Source organism: Metarhizium acridum (assembly GCF_019434415.1).
Source record: "Metarhizium acridum strain ARSEF 324 chromosome Unknown scaffold_29, whole genome shotgun sequence".
NCBI classification, from domain to species: domain Eukaryota; kingdom Fungi; phylum Ascomycota; class Sordariomycetes; order Hypocreales; family Clavicipitaceae; genus Metarhizium; species Metarhizium acridum.
Window position 1 is genome coordinate 1,270,933 of NW_027094017.1, and position 25,136 is coordinate 1,296,068.

Below are 25,136 nucleotides of genomic sequence, written 5' to 3' on the forward strand. Positions count from 1 at the left end.
CTTGACGTTGTTAAGTTTGGCAAATCCATTGTGATTCTTCGTCGTGATACGTAGTAAGCACCGCCATCGGCAAAAAGGTCTATTAGTTCTTTAGGATTTATACACCGAAGCAATATAGCTCTTTAAGCGTTATTACAGATTCAAGGTGATAGGCATTGAATCCGGAGCGGTCTGCTAGTAGTAACCTCTTTGCGCGGGTTTAGTGCTGCTAGAGTAAGCTTTCGTAAGGCGTTGAGTTGGCCCAAGACAGCATCGAGTAACTATAACCACCAGTTGGTAGAATGAGGAACTCGGCTCTGTCGCCATATCGGATACAATTGCCGCCAGTGAGCCTGCGGTGTTGTTCTATTGTTGAAGGCATTGTACGAACTTGCAAGGCACTGTAATCCATTCATGCCACAAGGCGGTGTGATTATTCTTCCTCTCACGGTAGCGTTCGGGAAGGCCCACTAAAAGATCAAGCCTCAACGAATCAATGGACTGGGTAGGAGCGGGACAGGAACGGGTGCGGATAAAGAAGGTTGGTATGGACTGATTGACAGGGAAGGAAGGAACCACCGCGCCATGGACGTCAATAACAGTCCGTCATGGAAGCGCGTCAACTTTGATTTGGCTTCAATCAACGCATTTGCTATGCTCTGCCGGAGCATTTGCATTTGGGTGGCTTATTCATTTTATGTGGTTGAACATATTTTATCTGTTTAGATTTCTTCTTCTTCTTTTTGGATACCTATCTTCATAGTAGCTTAGACAGCTACTCATCTAGCGCGTTTCCGATAGACTTGGTATACAGCTTGAAGCTCCAACACCTGGCGCGCTTGATTCACTTCGCTTCACTTCTTAATCACTGCAGTTTCAGGTCCAATTCTCTCCACTACTTCTCAGTTGGTACCTCCAATTCCCGGTTTCGACTTCTTTCCGACGCGTCTATCGTTCCCACAAAACGCACGATGCCCGCCCGAGCCAGTGTCCGTAACGAGGTATCTTGCGCTCCGGTTTAGGTTGGCGCATTATACGCAGACATTCTGCCCAGGCAAGAGGCGACTTTGACACGCGTTCCAGTGTCTCTAGGCAGCTAGCTGTTTGCACATTTGTTGTGCTTCAAGGAGAAACGCTGTGGAGAAGTGACTCAACTTCGTAAAAATGCCAACGCAGCACGTGAAACCGGGAACTGAGGAGCACCTAGGAGACGTTGCGAATGCTTTGTTGAAAGCGCGGAAAGTGGTAGTAGTGACTGGTGCTGGTATCAGTACCAACTCTGGTATTCCTGTACGGAGACTTCCTCTACCGTCTCGGTCGCGTTTCTTAACTTCTCGGGCTGTTGTAGCTGACTGGCGCAGGACTTTCGATCGGAGAATGGGTTATACTCGCTTATCCAGGCACAATTTGATGCGGCTTCTCGGCAGGCACGACAAGACGAACACGCTGACGATGATGAAAACGAAGAAGCCGCAGATGATGCACGTTCCACGAAAAGAAGGAAAACATCTATGGATGCAATACACGAGCCTGACTGGATAACTGTCAAAGTTGGACCGGATGACTGTCAAGACGCGCTTCAGGATGGGGCATCTTTGCCTCAATATACAGATCGCCCGGAATTGATGGAGGACAGTGCTGTCACTGCTACAGCTGCTACACAAATTGTGGTTGAGACAAAGTTCAGAACACCGCAATCAAAAGCAGCCACTCACTCTTCGCTGGATTCGAATAGCTCGCCTCTATCATCTCCCCCAGCTGAATTCATGATTTCGCCATCCACGGTTCGATCACATACTCATAGGCGTCTGACAGATGCAGCTCTTCCCTTGAGCTCATCACCGCTTTCGTCGCCTCCCCCTATTCTCTTTGACCCATTTGACGCAGGTTCGCCGTCAGAGGCGAGCTTCGGGCGACGGAGTAGTACATCACTCTCTGAAGTTGATGAAACAGACTCTCCACCAAATTCATTTGCTTCATCTCAGAATTCCGCGGGGAGCAGGAGCACACTACCAAACATGAAGGGCAAGGATCTTTTTGACGCCAATATCTGGTCGGACCCGATAAGAACTTCCGTCTTCTATACATTTGCAACATCTTTACGGCAAAAGATCAGACACGCCGAACCAACAACATCGCATCGATTTATCAGCCACTTGCGTGATCGAGGAAAGTTAGTTAGGTGTTACACCCAAAACATTGATCAAATAGAAGAGAAAGTCGGACTATCGACACGATTACAAGATGGCCCAGGCAGTCGTGGGCGATTTTCACGACGATCAACAGCAAACATGACCCAACTGAATAAAATGGTCGAAGAAGCCAAGTCAGTATCCTGCGATAGACCAGTATCTGAGAATTCAAGCCTGTCAGATGCTCCTGCAGATTCAAGCGAGCAGTCACAGCCCTCGTCCTCAGATGAGAACAACATCCCAGCTACTGATAGGGAACCACAATCAGCTAATCAGGCTAAAGCAATTCCGAAAGTTCGAAGGGAATTGCCTCGCTCCGGTGTTGAATGTGTATTTCTGCACGGATCCTTGGACCTTCTTAGATGTTTTCTTTGTGGCAAAGTTTGCTCTTGGGACGATGACAATCGCGAGTCTGAAACACTTTCAGGCCAGCAACCAGAGTGCCCTCACTGCGTTGGAGCCACGGCGGCGCGACAGGAAAAGGGCAAGCGTGCCTTGGGCGTTGGCAAACTACGTCCTGATATCGTGCTCTATGGCGAAGAACATCCTAGCTCACACCTAATTAGCCCAATCATAACCCATGACTTGAGCTTGTATCCAGACATGCTGCTCATTTTAGGCACAAGCCTCAGAGTCCATGGCCTGAAGGTCATGGTCAGGGAGTTTGCAAAAGCAGTCCACTGCAAAGGCGGCAAAGTTGTCTTTGTAAACTTTACTAAGCCTCCTGATAGCATCTGGGGAGATATTATCGACTACTGGGTACAGTGGGATTGTGATGCCTGGGTCACTGATTTGCAGGCCAGAATACCGAAACTTTGGCAGAAGCTAGAACCTGCAAGGCCCAGAAGGAAGCGAGAATCCAGCGGAACATCTGAGGACAGCGCGAAGGAAGGAAAAAAGAAGCCACCGCCTGCTAATCCAGTGGCTTTACGCGACACCAAAGTCACCGGCGCCTACTGGACATCCAAGGTTCTTCGTGAGCTGCACCGAATAACAGGCAACTTACAGCTGGAGAATGTGCCAGCCCGTCGAGCCTCTCTATCCACAACTATCACAGCAGCGGGTAATGTAGCTGGGGTATATCCCCATGCTCCGATAGACAAGGTGCAGAAAGAAACCAAAGCTAGGCAGAAAGGGTCGCGAAAATCAGCTCCGGGGGCACTGGAGAAGGGTCAGGGACGATCATCGACACTCAATCCCAACCACGGTAGATCACGCAAGAAGGCGCAGGCATTGGTGTCAAACCAGGCAGCTGACCATCTGCCCGAATCTACAACATCTCCGGCACACACTTCTGTCGAGCCATGCAGTACTAATTCCATTTTGAGTTCAGTTAAGGAAAATGCTAGAGTCAGGAAGAGAAAGAAGGCGGATGGAGAAGAAATTCCTGCGCCCAAGGTTGGCAGAAGGCGAGGTGGCAGTTCAACGCACAAGGTCAAGAAAGATGACCTGAAGCTGCCCCCTTTACAGACACTGGTAGCGAATCGGCCAGTTTTACTCTACGGCAAACCACAACCAATGGAACCAAAGAGCCCGCCCTACGGACCCTTGCCGTCGCTGTCGCCAAATTTGCGGAGTGCAAAGACATTCCAAAGACACAAGGCCTTCTTCTTAGACGAGTTTGTGGGGTTGCATAAGGCACCGCATGGCCATCCATTCCAAAACTACAGCGAAAATGTGCCTCCGGCTCAGGCGGGAACAAAAGAAGAAACGAATGCAGCTCTCGCATTGGCTGGTTTAAGGACCAGTCCAGTTATGGCGAGAACGATGCCACGAAAACAAATAGAATTGAGTTTAGACGGTCGATTGGAGAATTGGGGGTCTACTTGGAGCTGCAATCAATGATGGGTACAGTGGGAGTTATCGACGATTATTCATAGCGACATACTCTCCTCCAGCTATGCACGATTAGGAGGCAGGTTTTGATCAAGTTGGATTGGCGGGTTGTTTTGTATATGTCTGGCTTGCTGTAAGCCAATTGGCGTTGGGAGAAAGGCATCGGAGCCTATTCAAAGGTGCATTCCTGCTGTTGGATATGAGTGGTCCAGCATTAGATATTGGTATTTCCCAATGAAGAAGCAAATGAATTGATGGCACAAGACAATCGGTACAAGAGCCAGTAGGGGCTTGACAGGCCGGAGTACGGCGAGAGCCCTACTCTTCTGTCTAAAACAAGTCGGCCGTCTGAACCGATAACGGCTTCCTCACGAGTTGATTGCGTTCTCTACATGAAAGCTGGCGGCTACCTTCGGCACTGGAGGAGCCCTCAGCACCACGCGCCGGAACAAGGAAAACCGACAAAAACGGTGCTCCTGGACGGAAAGGGCACGGTTGACGCTCATAAAAACTTGGAGGCGCAACGGATGTGGGGTTTGCACTGGAGTAATACATGCGGATGTGCGGCTAGCTTCAGATGGTCTTTGGATAGTAACGAGTTTCGCCGCCGAAGGTGGAGAGGGGCTTTAACCGAGTCACTCTCTTGCGCAGGCCAGCCTTGCTTTGTTGTGGTTGACGTTTCTGGGTCACCGCTCATATATATCGTCGTGTGCTCGCTGTGTTCATCTTCAAGGCTCTGCATACTTCTGATCAGAAGCCTTTGTTTCCCGGCCAGACCATTGTCGTCATGGGCCATCAAGAGGTTCTTGCTTTGAGGGGCAAGTCAGCCGAGAGCCCGAGGCCGTTTGGATCAGAGTGGAAGAGGGAGTTCCTCTTTGATCCAGAGTGGCACAACTTGAACCACGGTATGTGATTCGTATCTGACATTTTATGTCTGGAACTCGTGTGCTCCAGCCACTGGCAGGCGACCAACACATGTTACTCATCGGACTGCCGTGCAGGATCGTTTGGCACATATCCTAAACATGTCCGCGATAGACTTCGTGCGTACCAGGACCAGGCAGAAGCTCGTCCGGATCCTTTCATTTTCTCCGAGCAGCCTAAACTCATCGATGCTGCCCGTGAAGAGCTTGCCAGACTAGTTCATGCCCCCCTCGACACGGTTGTCTTCGTGGGCAATGCCACAGACGGCGTAAACACCGTCCTTCGTAACTTTACCTGGGCCGAGGACGGAAAGGACGTCATACTCAGCTTTTCTACCATATACGAAGCATGTGGCAAGGCGGCCGACTACCTGGCCGAGTACTTTGAGGGAAAGCTCGAGCATCGGGATATTGCCATTGCATATCCGCTCGAGGATGAAGAGATTATCGGCGCTTTCCGTAGGACAGTCAAAAAGATTCAAGATGAGGGCAAACGCCCCAAAGTCTGCATCTTTGACGTGGTGTCGTCCCGGCCTGGTGTCGTCTTCCCTTGGATGGACATGGTCAAGGCGTGCAGGGAGCTCGGCATCATCAGCCTCGTTGACGGAGCCCAGGGCATCGGCATGGTGCATCTAGACCTCACGGCCGCCGACCCCGACTTCTTTGTCTCCAACTGCCACAAGTGGCTGCACGTCCCTCGAGGCTGCGCCGTCTTCTACGCGCCCGTCAGGAACCAGCATCTTCTGCGGACAACGCTCGCCACCAGCCACGGCTTCATCCCGAAGCTGGTGCAGCGCACCACACCCATGCCGCCGAGCGCAAAAAGCGCCTACGTCAATAACTTTGAGTTTGTAGGCACCAAGGACAACGGGCCGTACATGTGTGTCAAGGACGCCATTGAATGGCGCCGAGGTGTCTGTGGCGGCGAGGACAAGATCATATCGTACCTCTGGAACTTGAATAAGAAGGGCATCAAGCTCGTGGCTGATGCGCTGGGCACCACGTACCTCGACAATAGCAAGGGAACCATGACAAACTGCGCCATGGGCAATGTCTCGTTGCCGATATGGGTGGGTGAGAGAGGCGAGGGGGCCAAGGAGACGGATATCGTCGTCCCCGAGGAGGACAAGGACAAGGTGTTCCGGTGGACCACGGAAACGCTGGTGAGGGACTACAGGACGTTTATGTTGCGGTTTATCATGGGAAATCGGTACTGGATCCGTCTTAGTGCGCAGATCTACTTGGATCTGGTGGATTACGAGTTTGCCGCCAAGGTTCTGAAGGAGCTTTGCCAGAGGATTGGCAAGAAGGAGTACCTGAAGTGAGATGTGCGATGCTCATGACCGATCCAGCAGAACGTCGTAGTGTTGGGTTGGCGATGGAGATGAATAAACCTGTGGTTACTATATACTTGCCGGTAGATGAGTTTCCTATTGAATACTTGCGGTTGCACGGTAAGTGCGAATATGGCCTCTCAACACTACAGATCCAGCATGATACGTAGATGCCAAGACGCATAATGTTGCTAGTATATTCTAATAATCTCAAGGTACAATTTTTTATATTTTTTTAAGAATTCTTTTTCGGGAAAAAAAAAACACAATACAGACAAACCTCTCTGCTTGTAGCGGATTACATCTGTGAATTTCACACGTCTACCGCAAACGCTCAGTGCACCTGAAAGAGAACTAATTGCTAGAATACAAGGTTCATGGTTTAGCTCTCTCGCACAAGATGAATCCGCAGAATCATGCCATGCTCGTTTATAGAACGGTATCATGATGCCTCTGCTAGCAACCGTTCCATGTTCCATTTTATAGGAATCTGTATGGAGCATGGAGTTGGTCAATCCATTTATTGAGAAAACTATCTGTTCACTGATAGTTTTGGCATTCAGAGGAGCCGCATGTCGTCTCGCCATATCGGCCCCTTGCATATATTCTCGCGGAATGAGTCGGCGGTACTGGCTCCACGTGGCGGCACATCAAACACCAGACTCAACCTCAAGCTGAGCAGCGTTACTTCTCTTGTCTCGTGGGAGAAAGAGCCGGCACATTAGAGCACTAACAGCGCCTACCAAGCGCAAAAGGAGGGAGGGTCAAGTAGTAATGTGGAAAGGGAAGCTATTCGGATACGCTTGCCAGCATGACAACCTCGCACTTGGGCTTGATACCTTGGCAAGTACGAGGAGGAAGAGAAAATACCGTGCTTAAGTATTACCGCTGCCCCCACCCCGTTTTTTTCGAGTACGCTGGGTAGAATTGAACAGAGTGTTGCGTTTATGTTTGCACTTTGGCTTTTGAGTTGAAAGTGTTGATATTTTAACGATAAGAACCCGCCGGCGGCCGGCCGTGCTTAAACGCCAGTAGAGAACTCCATGCAACGACCGAAGGCTACGGTATACATACCGCCACTATTCGGCATGCCCAAGACGTTACTACGATCCCAGCCGCACCAGCTGGCGTCCAGTTGCGAATAGCTTCATCAGCCACGGATTAAACTTTGTGCCGTAGAGCTACTAGCTGTGTCAGCTTCCCACTTCATAAGAAGCGCCACCAGTCACATAGAGCTACTTACACACTACAACTGTATATCCTAGAGTTACAAGCCGCGTTGGCAACCGTAAGCCATGAGCTGCCACCGTTCCAGAAGACGTACATGGGCTTGGGGGAGGTTCTCGAGATATATGGAACACGACCCGAAACCCTATTGGCGGTCCTTTTATTGACTAGTGGGTTCTGGATATGTAAAAGGTAGGGAGGCCCAAGATCATGGTGAGTAGCCCACGCATTTACCCCATTGCCTGCCTCCCAATAGACAACAAGGACATTCCCATCATCGTCCTGATGGCCTCACGAACATGGTAGCAGTCCCAACGGACTAGGTCAGGACGGTTTGGAGAGCTCCATATGCATTAATGTATGTTGGCATATTATTCAAGTACGATGCTCCCCAAAATGGGAGGGCAAAAGCCCGAGGCTGTTTCAGAGTTTACCATCCAAACCATCTACAACCCGGCTGGAGGAGAGAGGGGTGGGTAGGTACATGGTCTTGCAGGAATAAGTCAACCGGCTTTCGCAAGAAATGCAGGGACGGCGAAGAACAACTTGCGTACCGCGTGCGTGTACCTAGTATATACCTTTCTGCACGATGGTACCATGGCCATGATGGGCTCTGCGTTTATGAAGCCCCGCGCCTGCGCACTCTTCAAAGAAACAGTGATCATCATCTTCAAGAACACGTGGCAATTGCCTGTGAAGACTGGCTCCCCTGTCCGCCGGCAATCCAACGCCAGTGTTGGATGAGCTAGATGGCGTGCAAGACAAGAGGAATGCGCCTGGTTGGATGTATTTCATAACATGTTCCTCATGGCTCGCCACCTCTTGGCATCATTCAAAAAAGGCGGGTTCTCGATTTGCGGACAGGAACGAATTGGGTCAATGGATGTTGTGGCCGAGTACGTCCAGTCGTCCTCACGCTTACACTCTGGTACTGTTCTTCGCTTTTGCAGTCGTTGTACGCAGCAGTCAAGAATTAGACGAGGTCCTAGTGGCAACCTGACACTTTTTATCAGGCATCTTTGTAAGTCTACCGAGTAGGTGCCTTGCAGTCGCTTCATTCTCTACTTTGTGGTCCAAAGGCATCTGTATTAGCCCCGGCTCCTCGCTCCCACAGCGTTCAGGAACGAGCCTGTCCCTCCAGCAGCTCCAGATAGCGCCAGTAAGAGCGCCATGTTTAGAGAAAGAGGGATAGAAAAAGCCATGTTCCATCCCGGGTCATCGCCACTGGCGCTCGATGAGGCATTACGCTAGAGCAGTGCAAACACCTTGACTTGGTGATGGTGCCAAGGCTGACGCGTAAGTTGGCACTTGAGAACAATTGGGGAACTGATATGGTTTTTTTTTTCTTTTTTTTTTCTTTCTTTTTCAAATACTACATGTTCCCAGTATAAATAATAAGAGTACTTGGCTGCGGAATCTAACCTGAGGTAACTAACCTCTGATTATTTCCTCAACTTTTATCTTATCGCCTCATGGTGCCTAATATAGTTGTTTGCTCCAGACTCGACAATAACTAGCGTAGTGGCTGTGAAAACTAGCTTGATGAATTCTCACCGGCCTCTAATTGGTATCCATGTGCATGTGTATATAGTATAATAGCCGGCAAGTGATGCACGAGTTTCAGCCACGTTTGGATCAACGGCGCCTGACGGGTTTCAGCAGCGCGGATCCGCCACGAATGCGCCCCCGACAAACATCCTCGGCCACAAACGTGTCAAGTCTGGTGGCATCATGTCCAGAAGCCGCGCGGCATTGCGGCGGCAGCCACCCGCGAGGCCGGGCCAGAGGAGGGCCCCCTTGTGCATGTACCGCATGTATATTTGCGAAACGACGCCGGTACCAGCACAGTAAAAGAATTGACGGTACACTTGCGTCCGGAGTTTGGGCGACAGCCCCCTTGGGGCCTGTAGACAATTCGGCACTCTGGCTGCCGGGAATGAGGACAAACGCAACGCAATAGTGCAAGGTAGCGGTTTTGCCCCTCGGAACACTCCTGGTCTTGCCAGGCACCTCACGACCGTCTCACACGAATAAATGCGCGCCGGGTTTCCGGGCTCCTATTGCTGGTTGAGCAACAAGTTGCTGTGTGCTCGGTTAGTTGCAAGTTCCGGTCGGCCTTGACTGACTGTCCTAGGCTCGAGGACAAGACTTTTCTTTATGACGCGATGAATAACAAACAAGAACGAAAATAGTCAGCCATCAACCTAGTACTCCGTAAGAGAGCAGGGCTTGACAGCTTGCGACGCGCGACATGTAACCAATCCCAAGTTGGATTCGTCAACTCCTACAAAGGCCGTCGGGTCCGATTTGCTTCCCCTTGTTCGTTCGTTCCAGATTCCCCCTGTACCCTGTCCGACGGCAAGATCTGGTTGGCTTCGACGCCACTGTCCGCAGAAGCGCGAACCACCCCGACGATCTTCAACCTGGGGCTCGTCTTGGCCAACCAACCCTTTGCACCGGCGCCATCTCCACCACTCATGGGGAACGCCCTTGTTTTGGACTGCAGGTTGTGTTTTACAGCATTCGTTACAGCCGCGCCTTCTACCACCTCATCAGGCACATCGGGTTTGAAGCTTGGCGTACGTGAGAGTGGCCTCTACGATGGGTAGCTGACGAAGCCTCACACCCCCGGGCCAGCTTCCATCTTGGAGCTTGCATGGAAACTAGAAACAAGAAGGGAAGGAAAAAAAAAAAAAAGAGACGCCATGCTAGATCAAAACGGCCTCCTGAGGATCGGCGCCGCTGCGAAACCAACCGGCCGCGACGATGAAAACACCGCGACGGGCATAAAGACGGCCTTGTGGTCGCGATCCTCGGTTTCCCGTTTTCACTCGTCTTCTTTGTTGGGCAGCTGTTCTTGTGTGCCTTGCCTTGTCTTTCCCATTTCTTCTTTCTCTTCTTTCTCTTCCTTGTCCGGAGGCGGCGCCAAGCACCCCCCATCGGCGACGCAAAGGTTGACGGGGTCAATATTTCCTCAAGACACAGGCCACCTGGTGTGAGCCTTCATTTACGCAGATTCTTGCATTCTCTCTTCTCATCGTTATTATTATTATTATTTGTTTTACTGGCCTCTTCTCCCCCCTCACCCGTTCCTTTGGTCACATCGAGTTTGGTGCCGCCCTTTGTTATAGATTGGCCCAAGATGCATGCGCAGTCTCTCATAGTGTACATCTGTGCGCTCTTGGCCCTTGCCGGCGTCTCGGCGGCCGATGTCCAGAAACGCTCGTTCAGCGTCAACAGAGTGGCCAACCCCAACTTCACCGGGCGCAATGGGCCCCGGGCGCTCGTGAGGGCGTACAGGAAGTTCCTGATGCCGCTGCCCGACGGCCTGGTGGACGCCATGGAGGCGCAGGACAAGCAGCAGGCTGCCGCCCGGCTCCGGAGGAGCAGCCCCGAGTCGTTTCGGCCCCTCAGGCTGAGGCAGCCTGACCGAAGAGGGCTGCTGGACGACTTGCTGGGGGGCCTGGACATGAAGGGCGGGAAGCAAGACGGCAACCAGGGCGGCAACGGAGGCAACGGAGGCAACCGGGATGGCAACGGAAACGGCAATAACGGCAATGGTGAGCAGAACGGGAACCGGAAAGGCAATGGAAACGGTAGCAACGGCAACCGGGGCGGGAACGACGACAACAACGGCAACAGAAACGGCACAGTCGGCGCCCCCTCCAACAGCACGGCGCCCGGGACGAACCAGACGGGAAGTACGGTGGCCGACCCGGAAAGAAACGACGCCGAGTTCATCTCGCCCGTCAAGATTGGCGGCCAGACCATCAACCTCGACTTTGACACGGGCTCGTCGGACCTGTGGGTGTTCAACACGCAGCTCGGGCCGGGGGTCGACGCCGGCCACCGCGTCTTCGACCCGAACCGGAGCCAGACGTTCCAGCCCATGCAGGGCGCCACCTTTAACATCTCGTACGGCGACGGCTCCGGGGCCGTGGGCAACGTGGGCACCGACGTCGTCGACGTCGGCGGCGCCAGCTTCCCCAACCAGACGGTCCAGCTGGCCACCAGGGTCTCGGCGTCCTTCGCCCAGGACCGGGACAACGACGGCCTCATGGGGCTGGCCTTTTCCAAGATCAACACGGTCAAGCCCGTCAGGCAGGCGACCTTCTTCGACAACGTCAAGGACTCGCTCGCCGAGCCCGTCTTCACGGCGGACCTGCGCAAGTCGGCCCGCGGCTCCTACGCGTTTGGCAGCATCGATGAGTCCAAGTTCAAGGGCCCCATGGCCTGGATCCCCGTCAACAGCAGCCAGGGCTTCTGGCAGTTCAGCAGCGAGAAGTTCGCCGTCAACGGCGGCCAGCCCCAGGCCTCGACGCCCGGCGGCCAGGCCATTGCCGACACGGGCACCTCGCTCATGCTCGCCGACCCCGTCGTGGTCGAGGCCTACTACTCCCAGGTCGAGGGCGCGCAGAACAACCGCCAGCAGGGCGGCGTCACGTTCCCCTGCAACGCAAAGCTGCCCGACTTGGACGTGGACATTGGCGGCGTTTACATGGCCAAGGTGCTCGGGACCGACATGGTCTTTGCCGAAGTGGGCAACGGCGGTAAGTCTACCATCCTTTTTGTTGAAACGTGGAGGCCGTTGCTAATGATCTGGGGGTTGTCTAGAGTGCTTTGGTGGTTTGCAAGCCAGCCCGGCTCCCAAGTTTGCCATTTACGGCGACATCTTCTTCAAGTCCCAGTTTGTCGCGTTCAACGGGGGCAACGCCAGCTTGGGCATGGCTCCTCACGCGTGAATATAAATATATATATGTGTGTGTGTGTGTGTAAGTGTGTGTGTGTGTAATACAAAGGATAGAGCTGCTGGGACTATAACTTTCCGGCAAGTTGGCCGTGAGATAAAGAGGAAGTAGTAGAAGAAGAAGTCAATAGAGGCTACGACGTCGGGTCAAGGCCTGAGAACGGCATCCAAGTGTCTGCATCATGTTGGACATTTGGCAGAAACACCATGGGCTGAGAGACCGGCGTTTTGCATGCCACCGAAATACAGCAAGTCAAATAGTTCTATAGCATGATTATTATTATTATTATTTCCCCACAATGGCACCCGTTGGTTGAGTGGCACACACAATCACCAGGCACCCGCAGAAAAGAAACAAAATAGTTGGCCCGTTGTGAGTTGGCACGACACGTCCATGTCATGCGTCGTCGGGACTTTGGTGCCATTGGCCTGTTGTCCACGGGCCGACTAATGCCGCACGCTACCAGGTCGCAAAATACGTCTGCCTAATCAACCAAGCCAATGTCATGGTTTCGCGCCCCAAGGAAACATCTGGACCAGCTAGAGCTGGATGCGCGCTTGACGAGGTGGCGTCTTCCGTGTGACGGGACAGGATTCCGCCTCGGCATCACCCAGCAGATGGCATCGTGTAGGTTTTGTTACAAGACACTCTCTTCTTTGCGCCAGCTGGGAAAAAAGAAGAAACAAGACATTATAGATTATAGCATGATTGTACAACTTTTCCCATAGTTTCGCGGCCCCCCAGATATCTCAGTCACTCCCGCCTTGGGCCCAAGTCTCATCACATTAAACACTCCGTCACCATCGACACAACATGGGCCCTTCACGGTCGGCCGACAAGTCCGACTCTGGACAAGAGGCCAAAAAGTCCTTCTACCGCAAGTACCAGGACAAAAAGGGCCCCAAGCCCATCAGCGACGACGACATTCTCAAGTACACGGGCAAAACCCGAGACGAGCTCAAAAGCTGGGCCGACGACCAGCCCGGCGTGGGCAAGAACCAGCTCGCCGGCAAGCTCACGATTGGCAATGCAAGCGGGCTCGGCGGCGTGGCTACTGGCGCAGGATACGGAGGCTGGGGTCCCAGTGCTGAGCCGCAGGGCGCGAATCGGGGCATGAAGTTTCCGCCGCAGCATCTCGAGTCGCAGCCCAAGGTTGTCGACGACGATGACTAGCTGGGATGAATGTGTGTGTGTGTGTGTGTGTGTGTGTGCAGATGGACGGATGGATGGATGGGGGCGAGGAGGGAGAGGGATGAGTCGACTACATTTGCACAGGTTTGGACTTGACGGGATACCACTAGTTGAAATTGAAACATGCTCTATTGGTGCCAATGATTCGACGCATCTCCAAAACAAGTCCTTCGTATCGAGAAATGCTGGAGCCTAGATTCAGCCGTGGCATGGCTGCAGCGCCTGTGAAATCCAGCCGCCGACCGCTCCATGGTGTAACAAAGAAGCAATATTCTGTCCAACCGCCCCCATCCAGTCCATCGCAAAAACGGGTCTGGTTGCTCAAGGCGGTGCTTTTCTGTCGTCGTCGAGGGTGAAGGCGAACTGAGACGTGGCCGGCCTCATGCCCGCCTGGCATATGGTATAATGATTTGCATGTTGCAAGTACAGCGTAACAGGCTTTCCACGCCGCTCTTGCTCCCAACTCCGTGGCCGACAGCTCAAAAATGCAACAAGCCAGAAAAAGAATGCTTTCAAACGCCCATCCCAAGTCCAAATCTCTCTCTCTCTCTCACAGAAACCCCCCTATCCAGATATAAAAGGAATCTTCGCCGTCTATCAAAGATGTTGTCTTCCAGGCTCTACCCATCAACAACTAGACATGATCGGCACTAGGAGTCCATAGCATGCGTCCTTTGCAGACGTGTTCTTGGGCAAAGGACCTGTACCGCTCCAGAATGTCCGTTTGCCCAAGCCCCTCGGATTGATCTTTGGAACTGTAATAAGCAGCTACTCCCCTTCCATCCGCCACAGCGGCTATAATAAAGAATTGCTTGTCAGTCACTCCACGTCATAAGTTTTGCCAAACCCAAAAAAAAAAAAAAAAAAAAAAAAAAAGCTGCTTTACTCACGTCGACCTAATTTTCGTGGCATCGTCACGGCAAAATGTATCTCGGCAGCAGCCTCAATCGGCTTGGCGGCATTGATGTCTTTGCCAGTCATGGCCACAAGCTGGGTGCCCATGCCGAGATCCTGATAGTTCCACAGGTGGAACTTGTATTTCGACAGCTCCCCCCTTTCCAGATTCTCGAGCAGACTGTAATGCTGCTGGGCGGCAGCCATCCACTTCCACTTTCCCTGGTCCTTGTAGGCATCGTAGACGGTGTGGACAATGGGCGTATTGTGAAGGAGGTGGTCCTTCTTGCCCGTGACCGGCAGCCAGAGATGCTGTCGGTCTGCGGGGGGGTTCCATTTGTCCACGTCGAAATCGGGCGGTCCTCGCCACGACGGCAGCCGAGACGGGCGCCAGTTGACCCCCGACCCGGCTTCAACGGGCGTCCATGTCTCGTTGTCGGGCAGATACGGCCTCACGGCCCCGAGGCTCAGGTGAAGCCAGCTGCTCAGAGGTTGGTTGACGACGTTTGCGGAAACAAGGTAGAAGTCGGGTCGTGTGGCCCTCGTGTGCGCCATGGACAAGATGGTTCCGTCTTCAATGTAGACCTGGCAGGGAGTCAGTGCTGCGCGACTTGCGGGAAAAAAAAAAGCCATCTTGCGAAACCACGTACAATGCCCGAGTCGACTTTAATGTACAACAGGTCGTCTTGGACTCCATCGTAGGCTCGTTCGTCGCTCCCCTCGTGGCGCAACCAGGAGTAGTGCGCTTCAGACCGGACAAGCTTGTCGAGAAATTCCACGTCGCGGGCATCGTCGGTTTGCCGCAGCCAAATAACCTTGTCGAGGACGCCGCCGTTCTTGGCCAGATTCCGCTGCTCGGCAAAAAGAGTTAAGCTTAGTCTTGGAAATGGGCGGGCGATTAGCACGTCTTGGCATGCCGACGACCGACGAACCTTGAGATAGCAGTCCAAGATGGACGCCTGTTGCCGCTTCTGGTAAAAGACGAGCCCGACAATCTTGCTTATTCCTTCGCGCTTCTGCCACTCCCGGACAACAGTCAGCATCTTGGTCCTGGAGACGAAGCCATCCCGGTCGACGTGCCCGTGGCCGTGGCCGTGGCCGCGCAGATCCGTCACCGTCGGTAATTGTTCTTGAAAAAGAAGGAGCAACACAATGATGATGCCGGCTCCCACAAGCCACCGCTTCAGCAGCAGCAAGTTGAGTGGCATCTCGCCAGCGCAATTTGGGAAGCAGACGGGACGGGGATAGAGTCACACAAGGGGAACCGGGTCACATATGAATCTTTTTTTCTTTTCTTTTTTTTAATTTGCCATGGGAAATTTTGCTCGTTGGTCAAATGACCCCAGAACACCCGGACCGAGCATGAAGAGCATGCATGGCACAAGACGACTCGCCCAACTTCCGTACATCCCTGTGGTGCACTCTGGTCCGTCTAGATGGCGCCCATTGGCCACCTGCAGCCACACGTGTACTACAAAATAGTACTTGGTTCGAAGAGGCGTCTGGTTGGAAGCCCACGTTTCACTCGTGGAAGGAAAACGACGAGTAATCTTCTGAGAGCAAAAGTCGGCGTCTAGACCCTCCATCTCATGAGCCTTGCGGCCATTTGGGGCCCCTGGTCCTCAGTGCCATCTGTGACTTCTGAGCACGGACGATTTGCGGGACAACCACGTCTTCTATGTACATCTGTCGCGTTATTCTGGACTAGCGTCATCATTCACGCCGTAAACACCACCAACGAGGCATTCAGGTACTTCCGTCGTGCCTCGATAACATGCTTGGGCAGTTGTAGATCTCCAGTTCAAGCAATACATTCTACCTAATTGCAACGGCCACAAAGCCATGTACCTCGTCTGGACGGGAGTTGTGGCCTGAATACACAAACAACCACTATCGTAGGTGTAAAATTAATGTCCACAGGTCGTTGGCGTGAATCACCAAATTACAAACAGAATCTAGGGTGAGCCAAAGAAATTGTGCTTGATATTGCAATATATACCCGACTCAAAATCTCATATTTACAACGAACCAGCTTGACTCTGCAGTAACCCATCAATCACTACGTGGGGACGCCTATCACTACGCGAGAAGTACATGCATACCAGAAAAAAAAAAAAGAAAAAAAAAGCCCAAAAGTGGTCAAAAAACAGTCCCCTAGCCCAACAAAATTAAAGAATAGTCGCTAGTCATCAAGTCATAAGTACTGGAGGAAAGGTTGTTTGGATGAAAGTCGGGGTTCGCGCAAGCTGGGCAACATAAAGAGTCGGTGTCTAAGGGACATGTCCTGTGCCCTGTTGTCCCTTGATTGGCCCGTCAACTCCACATATCGTTATAGGTTCTGTGATGGACGCTTCCGGACCGTGGCGCATTACGGCTGCGGCCTGTGAAAAGAACGAGTTTGTGCGAATCGTCGTAGCTCGAATCAAGGCTCGTGTCGGAATATGGTCTGTGTCGGCTATATTATTGACCTTTACTCGGAAGCTTTCGAGCATCCTATGTGCAGCTTCAATGTGCTCCCTTTCAGCTGCCATGAGAAATAGATAAACCAAGAAGTTTCCACATAGAATGAGCTGAGACCGAGCATCTATAATACCAAACAAGCAAGTTGATTAGAGTACTGATTGGGAGATAAGAGGCCCCTGCGCCAATTTTCCATATGGGAAGGCGTTACTTACGACGACCCCAGAAACCTCTTAGGTCACCAGGGTTGATACTGATGAAAAATTCTGTGAACCACGCAAAATCCGCAATCGCAAACGGAAACCACTGTCTCAGATTAGAGTTAGGGTCCGACTTCGCAGCCTTAGTAGCAGGATGCATCAACGCTCGATAAAGAAGGACTTTTGTTGCGTAAAAAGTCAGATGAAGGGGGCCTAATTGTTCCAATGTTAGCCCAGGTAGACTTCCTCTAGTCGGTTAATTAATTGTTTATTTTATTTTCAATCTCACAGTTATAGCAGGAAGTGGCAGGATCTCGATTTCGAGGAACAACCAAACAAGAGGGAATCAGGCTGGGCCAATCCTTCAATTTGTCGTGTATGTCAGCGAGTTGGTTACGTGACGCTATTCGCTGATGCAAGTCTGCCACTCTCGTGTCGACTTGACTATAAAATCCTCTGTCAGTACAAATGCAACCCTTGGGAAAAGGCAAACTGGCTTACAAATTGCTATCAATGACTCCTCGCAGCAATCGGGTGATTTTTACCGTTTCCAAAAATCGAGCACCTGATGCGACATCAAAGCACCAACTTGAACTGTCAACAAGATGTTGCAATTCCTCGGGTACATCTTCATCGCAGCGAAGATCATCTATATCGAGCATAGTCGTGTTGTAAGAGGTTTCGCCGATATGAGGAGGGTTGCCATGTGAAACTGCAGCCCAGCAATCTGTTACAAAGGCCGCCCACCAGAGTTTCTTCCTCAACTTCTTTTCGATAATCTCCAAATTCCAATCGCCAGGATCTTGGTGAAGACCAATCAGTTGCGCACATGCGGTAGCTTGCGCACTCAACGTGAAAGTTGACGGCGCTTCCATGGCATCGATGGAAGGGGGTTGGATGTGTATCAAGAGCAAACAAGCCTGCAAAACAAAGAAGTTGGGGTTTTCTATTTCTCTGCGAAGGGCTCTATGAGCCTGGTCGACAATCTCGTGCTGCTCCAAGGGAAACCGGTCCCCACGGCGAGTGCTGGGGTCCTCTGCCCAGAAGACAGATGCGAGAGCGTACACCGCGCCACGTAGACATCCCGGTATCGACTTTCTGTTACTTGCATAGCGGCGAAGGAAGCGAACCTTGGATACTATTGGCAAAACCGGATGCACATGCTTGAAATACAGCCCGACGAGCACGTCAGCGTGCGGCCAGACTTTTGTCTCGATGGCATCTGAAGCCTGTTCCCTCGTTTCATTGGTGTGCTTGGGGTGGCCCATAGACAGGAAAAGGAAATGGAGCGGGAGGTCGTCGACACCCGAGCCGCCGCGGTGCAGCTGGACTACATTGGCGTCGACGGTTGCCGTCTCACTCAAGATACCATAACTAAAGGCGTCCAGAACAAAAGGGTCTTGCTCAGCAGTACGACCGAGGAAATAGGTCGCTCTGCCGGGATTATCTTCCAGTGTGTGGACTGAGCCTGCGCCGCTGATACACGACGATTCCGGAGAGTTCAGTGTAGGTTGTACAATATCCATGCTTGCAGCGCTGGCGTCTGGGTCCGACCTCGGCCGACCCCGAGGGCTGGCATATGACGAGTAGCTACCAGCAATTGCTTCATAACCCGGGCGGGGAGAGTAGTCACTGGCTGCAGAAACGGAGACATTGGAGGGTGAAGTGATGGGTCGAGGACTGGACTTGACGGTATTCGGGCTGGCCAACATGTCTGTTACATCCCGTTCTCCCGAACCACCAGGGCCAGAGTCGGGGAAAGAATGATCTGCACCTGCAGGCTTCGAAGAGCTCGTAGAGCCACCCTCGGAGCCCGATTGCTGTCGTAGTAGCGGCCCATCTGTAGACGAGGTAGACTGGCATACTATCCCCCTACTCTTACAGAAGGTACCTTGATATAAAATTAGAACAGTGGACACGTGGTTGGCGGGATCATGCGCAAATCTCGTAAAGTCAGGGCCAAGGTTGAGCCGAAAGCTAGCCAAGAGGAAACGGTTAATAGACTTACATGGAGGCTCCGTAGTGATAATGCAAGCAGTCTTCCGGCGGCGACATGCATCGCAAGGCCGACTCTTTCGACTTCTCCTCTCTCTGGGTACACCAAAGGTGCTTTGTATCACAAATTTGCGGGGGCGGTTTTGAGTTCCTGGGTCAGAGACGCCTTCGGACCGTTCACCCGAACTACGACCATTAGCATGGATCTGGGTCTGAGCTTGAGCGTGAGCGTGAGGGTTCACGGCAGGGCCAGGTGCATGTCCCGGGATATTGGAGCCGGAGCCGGAGCCGTCCATGGCCGTGACCGAGTCGTCCGGCGCGTGCGGTTCAAAGCTTTTGGCGTCAAAGGCGTCACGTCGGCCTATCGATTCGATCTGTGGAAAATGTTTCGGCGAACATTGGGAGGGTCACGGGTTGACCGATGGGATCAAATCATGATTCGTAGACCATGTGGTGGAGTCTGTTACTGCCAGATGATGGAGATTACGGAGTAGAGGGCCATCAAAATGCAGCCAATGCCGACCCTTGATTGGCTCACATCCCACGGTTGATCTGCGGGCGGAACGGGCGGCATCAGGTACCCAGTGCCAGGTGAAGAAACGGAGCCGGAAAAACCACCAGTTAGATTGGTCGTGTGATGGGGAGATCTAGCACAGCATGCACTAAACGAGGCGGACTCCGCTTTTGTTAGTGCAGCTGGCAAGCCCTATGATAGGTCGATGCTCCGTACAGCACTTGCTTTGAGATTGACCTAGGACGTCCGTACTTCGTACAGAATACTGCACTGCACATCATATCGCCATTGACCATCAGTTTGAATCCCATGGCCCATCAAAGCCTCAAGTCTGCACTTGCAAGGGCGACGGGCGGGCATAACTGGCCAGCCCTGGGAGTCACCTGGTTCAGGGTAAAAAGCAAAAAGTTGGCCGAAGCTATCCCCGGTCACCGCAAGTGCCGCCAAGTTTAGGTTCTTCGCCCGAGAGTTTATTACCGGATAAAATCAAACAGCAATAGTATATGGCTCGTTGGAGCAAGAAGAAGCCCGATCACTCCCCCCGCCAGCATTCCGCCGAAATGTGTTCCAACTTCCAGCCTCCTGGGCCGGGACCAAGGCCATCGACAGCATGACACAGTGATCGTTGATTGGCATTACTACTCTGGATCGCACCGACGAAAGCTTGACAAGTGGGGTCGGGTGCAATGGGATGAGATCACACAGAGTCGGATTCTGAACGATGCTTCGCTGGGAAGTAGATGTTCCCAAAGGGAAACGGGAGCTGTCCATCGGCAAAAAGACCCCCTAATTGGCACAGCCTGCATTGATTCATGCAGGGCAACAGCTTCGGCACTCCATAAGAACGACAATCTACTACAAAATCTGTGCTTTCAGCTCTACATTGAGCTCTGAGCGTCCAGGTCGGCCATAGAACTATGTGCAAGGGCATCCTGGACAGAGACGGGCAGATCTTGGCGGGCGTTGTTGCTGCCAAGCATGAGGTTGGAACAAAAACACAGGCAAGTCCCAGGCCTCGGCCAACTTTCAATGCTACCGCAAACTTCATCTCATGTACAAATTGAATGTTCTCGGGAATCGTGCTAGCACTCGTTTCAAACACTCAGTACACAGACGATGAGACATTGATTCACAAACTGCCGGCCAACTTCGGAGTAATAGGCCACCATCTTCACCCTATCCAAGGCAAAGAAAGCTACTAGTAAGCTAAAACGCCCGCCGTCCTCTTTGATTAGGATGGCAGATCGACGATTATCCGCACTTGCCCATCATACTGAACGGTGGTTGTCACTGAAACAAATCGGTAACTTGCAGCCACTTTACTAGTCAAGTGCAAGAAATTGAGGCTTAAACGAAAAATAGTCACGGAGATTCATGGTTCATGCAACACTGGGGGTAGCCAAACAATCAATTTTGGCCATGATGCTCATGGAATGTCCAGGCAAGTCAAGCACAGCAAGCATCAACTGTCGAAAACTCTCAATGCATTGCTTGTAGGACAGACCGACCATTGCATTCGACCCATGTCTTGTACAATTGGTACCGAAGTGGTTCTTCATGCATCCAATACATTATGCAAGCACAGACCTGCAGCATGGCCACGATACGAGATTGCCCGACAAGAACTGGTAAGCAATATTGCAACAGGGTGACATGTACGTGCATGGAGACGTCTTCCACGAAATTGCGACGATATATAAAGGATTGTACCATCATCAGAAGAATCCGAAGGAAACCTCGTATCCTTCATGAACTCGTCGGCATCAGTTCTGCCGAGCGGGAGCTCTTGCTCCACACATGTTTCCGCTCTTGTACGAAGCTCCTTGCCGAGGGATTATTTTGGCTGCATTTCCAAGCACGGACTTAGTGAAGATATTGAAATGCACGTCTGTTTTTGTTGTTGGATACTCGAGTGTGGCGGCTTGCAGGGTGAATGTAAGTCGTAGACAGGATATCAAAGACAATTAATTCACTCCGCCCACAACAATCCAGGCCCAATTCAGGGGTCAACTATCATCATACTTTAAACTTATGCCTAGATCGGAGCCAAAAGACGGGCAGGGCAGACTACGAGCCACTGGGAAACAAGCTTGTCATCAGCTCGGACCCTCTGCAAGAACGAACTTGACGACAATTTAACAGAGGGCAGTAGTATTCAAATCCGGGTGCCAACTATTTATCAAAGGCATACTTTGAAACGAATGACAAATATTTTCAGCCGCAAAAATAGTATCAAAAAGATCGACTACATCGTATACACTTGCCCTCGCGGATTCCTCAACGTTTAGATGGCATTCTGCTTGGCACGAAGGTCGAAGACCTTGAGTGCCTCCTCGGCGGCCTTGAGACCACTGAGAGCCATGGCACCGAATGTTGGGCCTATGGGCCAAGGTTAGCTTTCAGGATGGAAAAGTAATGTGCATCACGAGTCAGGATTAGCATACCCATGCGGTTGGCACCGTCGACTTCAGAAAGCTCCATGCCACCAACAATGAGACCAGGGACGATTTCACGGGTGTTCTTGACGATGGCATCTTCGGCCGAGTTCATATCAAGACCCCGCATGCCGCCGAGCTTCTCGATACGCTGCATGCTAACGAGACGCTTGACACAGAAGGCACCCATGGGACCGTCGTGGCCGGTGGTGGAGATGATGAGAGGGGCGTTGATGGTGTTGGGGTCCATGCAGGACTGGTCGTCATGATGCATGGATACCAAGGTCCAGTTGGTAACGACACCAGCAATCCTGACGCCCTCTTCCGAGGGACGAGTGATCAAATCCTCAACGCAAGTGGCGTTGAACATCTTTACGTTGGGCAGAGACAGGACCTTGGACATGATGGTGGAGGTGAACAGCGCGGCGTGCTTGACAACCACGTAGTTGCCCTCATCTTCATAAGGGACACCAATCTCGCGGAGGAAAGCATCAGCCGGCTTTCTCATGACCATGGCGGAGAAGAGCTGTCCGCCCAGCCAGGCACCACCGCCAGGAGAGACGGAAGCCTCAATGATGCAAATCTTCAGATCGGGACGCTGCTTGCCAAGGACATAGGCAGCGCTGAGACCGCAGGATCCAGCACCAATAATGACAATGTCAGATTCGGCATAGGCGTCGAGGTCCTTGAAGTAACGGCGGGTCATGGCACGAGAGACCTGACTCTCACGAATGGGAGCAAACTTGAAGTTGTCCCACTGGCCCATCATTTCTTCAATCGTCTGGGTGTCGTTGGAACCAGCTTTGACGGCGAGCTTAGAGCTAGAGGTCGGGGTCACGAGCTCAGCGACCTTCTGAGTGGGAGAAATGGCAGCCGGGGGAGACATTATGGATCTACACAAGTTAGGGCTGTGGGAGACGGCTTTTAAAAGAGGGGGAGCATGATCCTTTCGCTGGTATGATCCAGATCAAGTTCAGGGCCGTATAATCTCAGCCACCCTCCCCTGCTTCGACCCCATTGAGAAAGAGCAAAAGGCTTTTGCACGTAGTCGCAAGGAGTAAAACAGAGGAGAAGGCACCGGCTCATGCAAACAGACATTACCTGAAGAGAGGTGATCATAGTTGGATATACCACAACGGAAGGAAGCCATGATCGCTGCTAAATCAGGAGGTGCGGTGTACCGGTTGAGATTCAAGTCTGGACCTGTGCGTGTTAGAAGCAGTTCTCTGTACGTATTTGCTCAAGGGGGCATTTCTCTACAGACAAGTTTGTTGTATGGTGATGAGGTCCAAAAGTTTTGGCTATCGATTTGACTCAGGGTCGACACGAAAATGTAGGAGAAGAGGATTCGGCAACGTCGACGCCAGAAGGAGGGGTCGGATGAGGGGTTTTATACGCATCCCACCTCACAGCGGGGTACAACAAAGTTGCTCATATCTACGCACACCCACACACACAGCTACAACCACAACAGTCATCATCACCACTGCCGTTGGCCACGAGCCGGGTGCCAGCTCCATTCGGAGTGGGGCTGTCCGCACTTTCCCGGTACTTGCCGTTCTTTCGACAGAGAAATTTCACGCATAGCACTTTTACTGATTCCTGTTGGGAGCTCGACAGACGCTGGTTGCTCCTGGGCTGGCGGCTATGGAGCTTGTGAGGGGCCCTGATAGCTAGAGCGAATCATTGCGACTTGGATGGTGTGAAGGCTGTTGAAGCTGTGGATCTGGATGTCAGGTGGGGGCGAATCGAGATGCTGCGATAGTCGTCGAGACTCAAGCCCTACGAAATTGGATCGTCACAAGATAATCCAGTTGAGATCTATTGGTTTGACTTGTCATAAACTGACAGCCGAAAAGAGCTACATGACGAGTGGCGCCGTCCGGAGCAGGAGACTGTCATCTGAGGTGGTGGCTTGTAACAAACAATGGTTCAACTTATATACTCGAAAGATGGCTAGTTTTGACACCGGTTATGCGGCGAAGCCAAATACGACGACGGTTTCGGGCTCATGCCTGGGCAACTTCTAGGATGGTCTTGACAAATCGCTCCGGGTCATGACCAAATCGGCCCAAGAACAACCCATCCAGACCTGACTTCAACCGCTCATACAGACCTGGTCCCGCACTGCCGCCGTAAACGACTCTGGTAGTTCCCTGCCTTGATTTTACGCAGTCGAGCCGTCTGATGCCTTCGACTACTTTCAGCACATGGTCCTCGGCAGCAGGCTCACTGGCACCAATCGCCCAAACGGGCTCATACGCAAGAGCCACCTCTGCTATGGACGGTACAGTAGCAAGAACAGCCTCGACCTGAGTTCTGCACTCATCAACAGCAACGCCAATATCCCCCTTTGTTTGCTCTCCAATACACACCAGGGGGACCATTCCGTTTCTGCTCACTGCGGCAGCTTTCTTGGCCACTATTGCGTCATTTTCACCGAATAGCCGTCTCCGCTCTGCATGCCCAACTTCCACAATCCTGACTCCGGCCTCGCCGAGAACCGCGGGACTCACTTCGCCCGTAAATGCGCCGCTGTCTTCCCAATGGCAGTCTTGGGCCCCGGGCCATATGGGAACATGGGAAGACTTGAGTTGTCCGATGGTTTCAGTGAGGGACACAAAATCCGGGATGATAAAGATGTCGACATCGGACAGCGATTCGGGAGAGGTTCTAGAGAGGCAGTCCAGAAATCCTTTCGTGACTTCGCGGTTCTGTGAAAGCGAAAAATACATTTTTGCAGAGAGGCCGACGAGCCGGCGAGGAGGCGGCGACGTTGCCATTGCGCACGAGAAGCCAGATTCCTGGTAATTCGACCGATGCAGGTTGAGCTTGGAGGAAGAAGACGGCGAGGGTGGAGGATGCCTCGGGAGCAGCCTACACTACTGCTAAAGATCAATTGGAATTAGGATGAAAGTTTGCCGTGCATGAGACCAGCAACCCCGGAATTGGGTTCGTGCGTTTGTGCGGGCCGACCGAGGGACGGACGGGTCCTCCGGCGCCGGGAAATTTCCATGGGAGCCTCCCCTTTCCTTTTTGGGAAAACCGTCCACCGGAGCCGTGAGCAAGCTTGATCATCCATTCTGGAACAGCCCTCTGGGATCACAATTGCTTGTTGCTGTTTGAGTATTTCATTGCGGCAAGTTGAAGAACAAGAAACGCGCCGCATGCTATGCGAGACAACCAACTGAGAATCATGCACAGGCAA

The 25,136-nt window shown here is 52.3% G+C and overlaps 8 protein-coding genes across 9 annotated transcripts; 4 read left to right on the plus strand and 4 right to left on the minus strand.

The window, feature by feature from the left end:
• Positions 1-1,143: 1,143 nt before the first annotated feature.
• On the plus strand, positions 1,144-4,016 carry HST3_1 (NAD-dependent deacetylase hst3; the record flags this gene model as incomplete). Its single annotated transcript, XM_007809341.1, has 2 exons — positions 1,144-1,269; positions 1,341-4,016. 2 exons carry the CDS (start codon positions 1,144-1,146, stop codon positions 4,014-4,016), a joined length of 2,802 nt encoding a protein of 933 aa, XP_007807532.1.
• Positions 4,017-4,794: 778 nt separating this feature from the next.
• Positions 4,795-6,255, plus strand: J3458_004457 (uncharacterized protein; the record flags this gene model as incomplete). The annotated part of the gene is made up of 2 exons (XM_007809340.2): positions 4,795-4,912; positions 5,009-6,255. 2 exons carry the CDS (start codon positions 4,795-4,797, stop codon positions 6,253-6,255), a joined length of 1,365 nt encoding a protein of 454 aa, XP_007807531.1.
• A 3,704-nt stretch (positions 6,256-9,959) lies between these two features.
• Positions 9,960-12,536, plus strand: J3458_004458 (uncharacterized protein). The gene is made up of 2 exons (XM_007809339.2): positions 9,960-12,041; positions 12,106-12,536. Exons 1-2 carry the CDS (start codon positions 10,634-10,636, stop codon positions 12,231-12,233), a joined length of 1,536 nt encoding a protein of 511 aa, XP_007807530.2. The 5' UTR covers positions 9,960-10,633; the 3' UTR covers positions 12,234-12,536.
• An 84-nt stretch (positions 12,537-12,620) lies between these two features.
• Positions 12,621-15,727, minus strand: J3458_004460 (uncharacterized protein). Its single transcript, XM_066118228.1, has 4 exons — positions 15,257-15,727; positions 14,975-15,175; positions 14,321-14,909; positions 12,621-14,225 (listed from the first exon to the last, which is right to left on the minus strand). The coding sequence occupies exons 1-4, from the start codon at positions 15,530-15,532 to the stop codon at positions 14,065-14,067; spliced, it is 1,227 nt and encodes a 408-aa protein (XP_065976828.1). The 5' UTR covers positions 15,533-15,727; the 3' UTR covers positions 12,621-14,064.
• On the plus strand, positions 13,053-13,412 carry J3458_004459 (uncharacterized protein; the record flags this gene model as incomplete). Its single annotated transcript, XM_007809338.2, has 1 exon — positions 13,053-13,412. One exon carries the CDS (start codon positions 13,053-13,055, stop codon positions 13,410-13,412), a length of 360 nt encoding a protein of 119 aa, XP_007807529.2.
• A 328-nt stretch (positions 15,728-16,055) lies between the features above and the next one.
• On the minus strand, positions 16,056-19,376 carry J3458_004461 (uncharacterized protein). 2 transcript variants are annotated; one of them, XM_066118229.1, is made up of 5 exons: positions 18,993-19,376; positions 17,486-18,875; positions 17,274-17,428; positions 17,000-17,197; positions 16,056-16,908 (listed from the first exon to the last, which is right to left on the minus strand). In XM_066118229.1, the coding sequence occupies exons 1-5, from the start codon at positions 19,273-19,275 to the stop codon at positions 16,595-16,597; spliced, it is 2,340 nt and encodes a 779-aa protein (XP_065976829.1). In that variant the 5' UTR covers positions 19,276-19,376; the 3' UTR covers positions 16,056-16,594. The 2 variants fall into 2 exon arrangements, with proteins under 2 accessions (XP_065976829.1, XP_065976830.1); XM_066118230.1 differs by having other exon boundaries at positions 17,000-17,428.
• A 2,401-nt stretch (positions 19,377-21,777) lies between these two features.
• Positions 21,778-22,814, minus strand: THI4_1 (thiamine metabolism- protein; the record flags this gene model as incomplete). Its single annotated transcript, XM_007809335.2, has 2 exons — positions 21,778-21,872; positions 21,938-22,814. The coding sequence occupies 2 exons, from the start codon at positions 22,812-22,814 to the stop codon at positions 21,778-21,780; spliced, it is 972 nt and encodes a 323-aa protein (XP_007807526.2).
• Positions 22,815-23,937: 1,123 nt separating this feature from the next.
• J3458_004463 (uncharacterized protein) lies at positions 23,938-24,711 on the minus strand (the record flags this gene model as incomplete). Its single annotated transcript, XM_007809334.2, has 1 exon — positions 23,938-24,711. One exon carries the CDS (start codon positions 24,709-24,711, stop codon positions 23,938-23,940), a length of 774 nt encoding a protein of 257 aa, XP_007807525.2.
• Between the last annotated feature and the right edge of the window lie 425 nt (positions 24,712-25,136).

Bases quoted from the DNA above. Each gene is read 5' to 3' on its own strand.
- J3458_004458 (XM_007809339.2), top strand. From the start codon at position 10,634: ATGCATGCGCAGTCTCTCATAGTGTACATCTGTGCGCTCTTGGCCCTT. The intron at 12,042-12,105 runs GTAAGTCTACCA...GGGGTTGTCTAG, and splicing joins TGCCGAAGTGGGCAACGGCG to AGTGCTTTGGTGGTTTGCAA.
- J3458_004460 (XM_066118228.1), bottom strand. From the start codon at position 15,532: ATGCCACTCAACTTGCTGCTGCTGAAGCGGTGGCTTGTGGGAGCCGGC. The intron at 15,176-15,256 runs GTTCGTCGGTCG...TTTGCCGAGCAG, and splicing joins TCTTGGACTGCTATCTCAAG to CGGAATCTGGCCAAGAACGG. The intron at 14,226-14,320 runs GTGAGTAAAGCA...TCTTTATTATAG, and splicing joins GCCACGAAAATTAGGTCGAC to CCGCTGTGGCGGATGGAAGG.
- J3458_004461 (XM_066118229.1), bottom strand. From the start codon at position 19,275: ATGGACGGCTCCGGCTCCGGCTCCAATATCCCGGGACATGCACCTGGC. The intron at 18,876-18,992 runs GTAAGTCTATTA...TTTTATATCAAG, and splicing joins TATCACTACGGAGCCTCCAT to GTACCTTCTGTAAGAGTAGG. The intron at 17,198-17,273 runs GTGAGATTGAAA...TGGAACAATTAG, and splicing joins TGCCACTTCCTGCTATAACT to GCCCCCTTCATCTGACTTTT.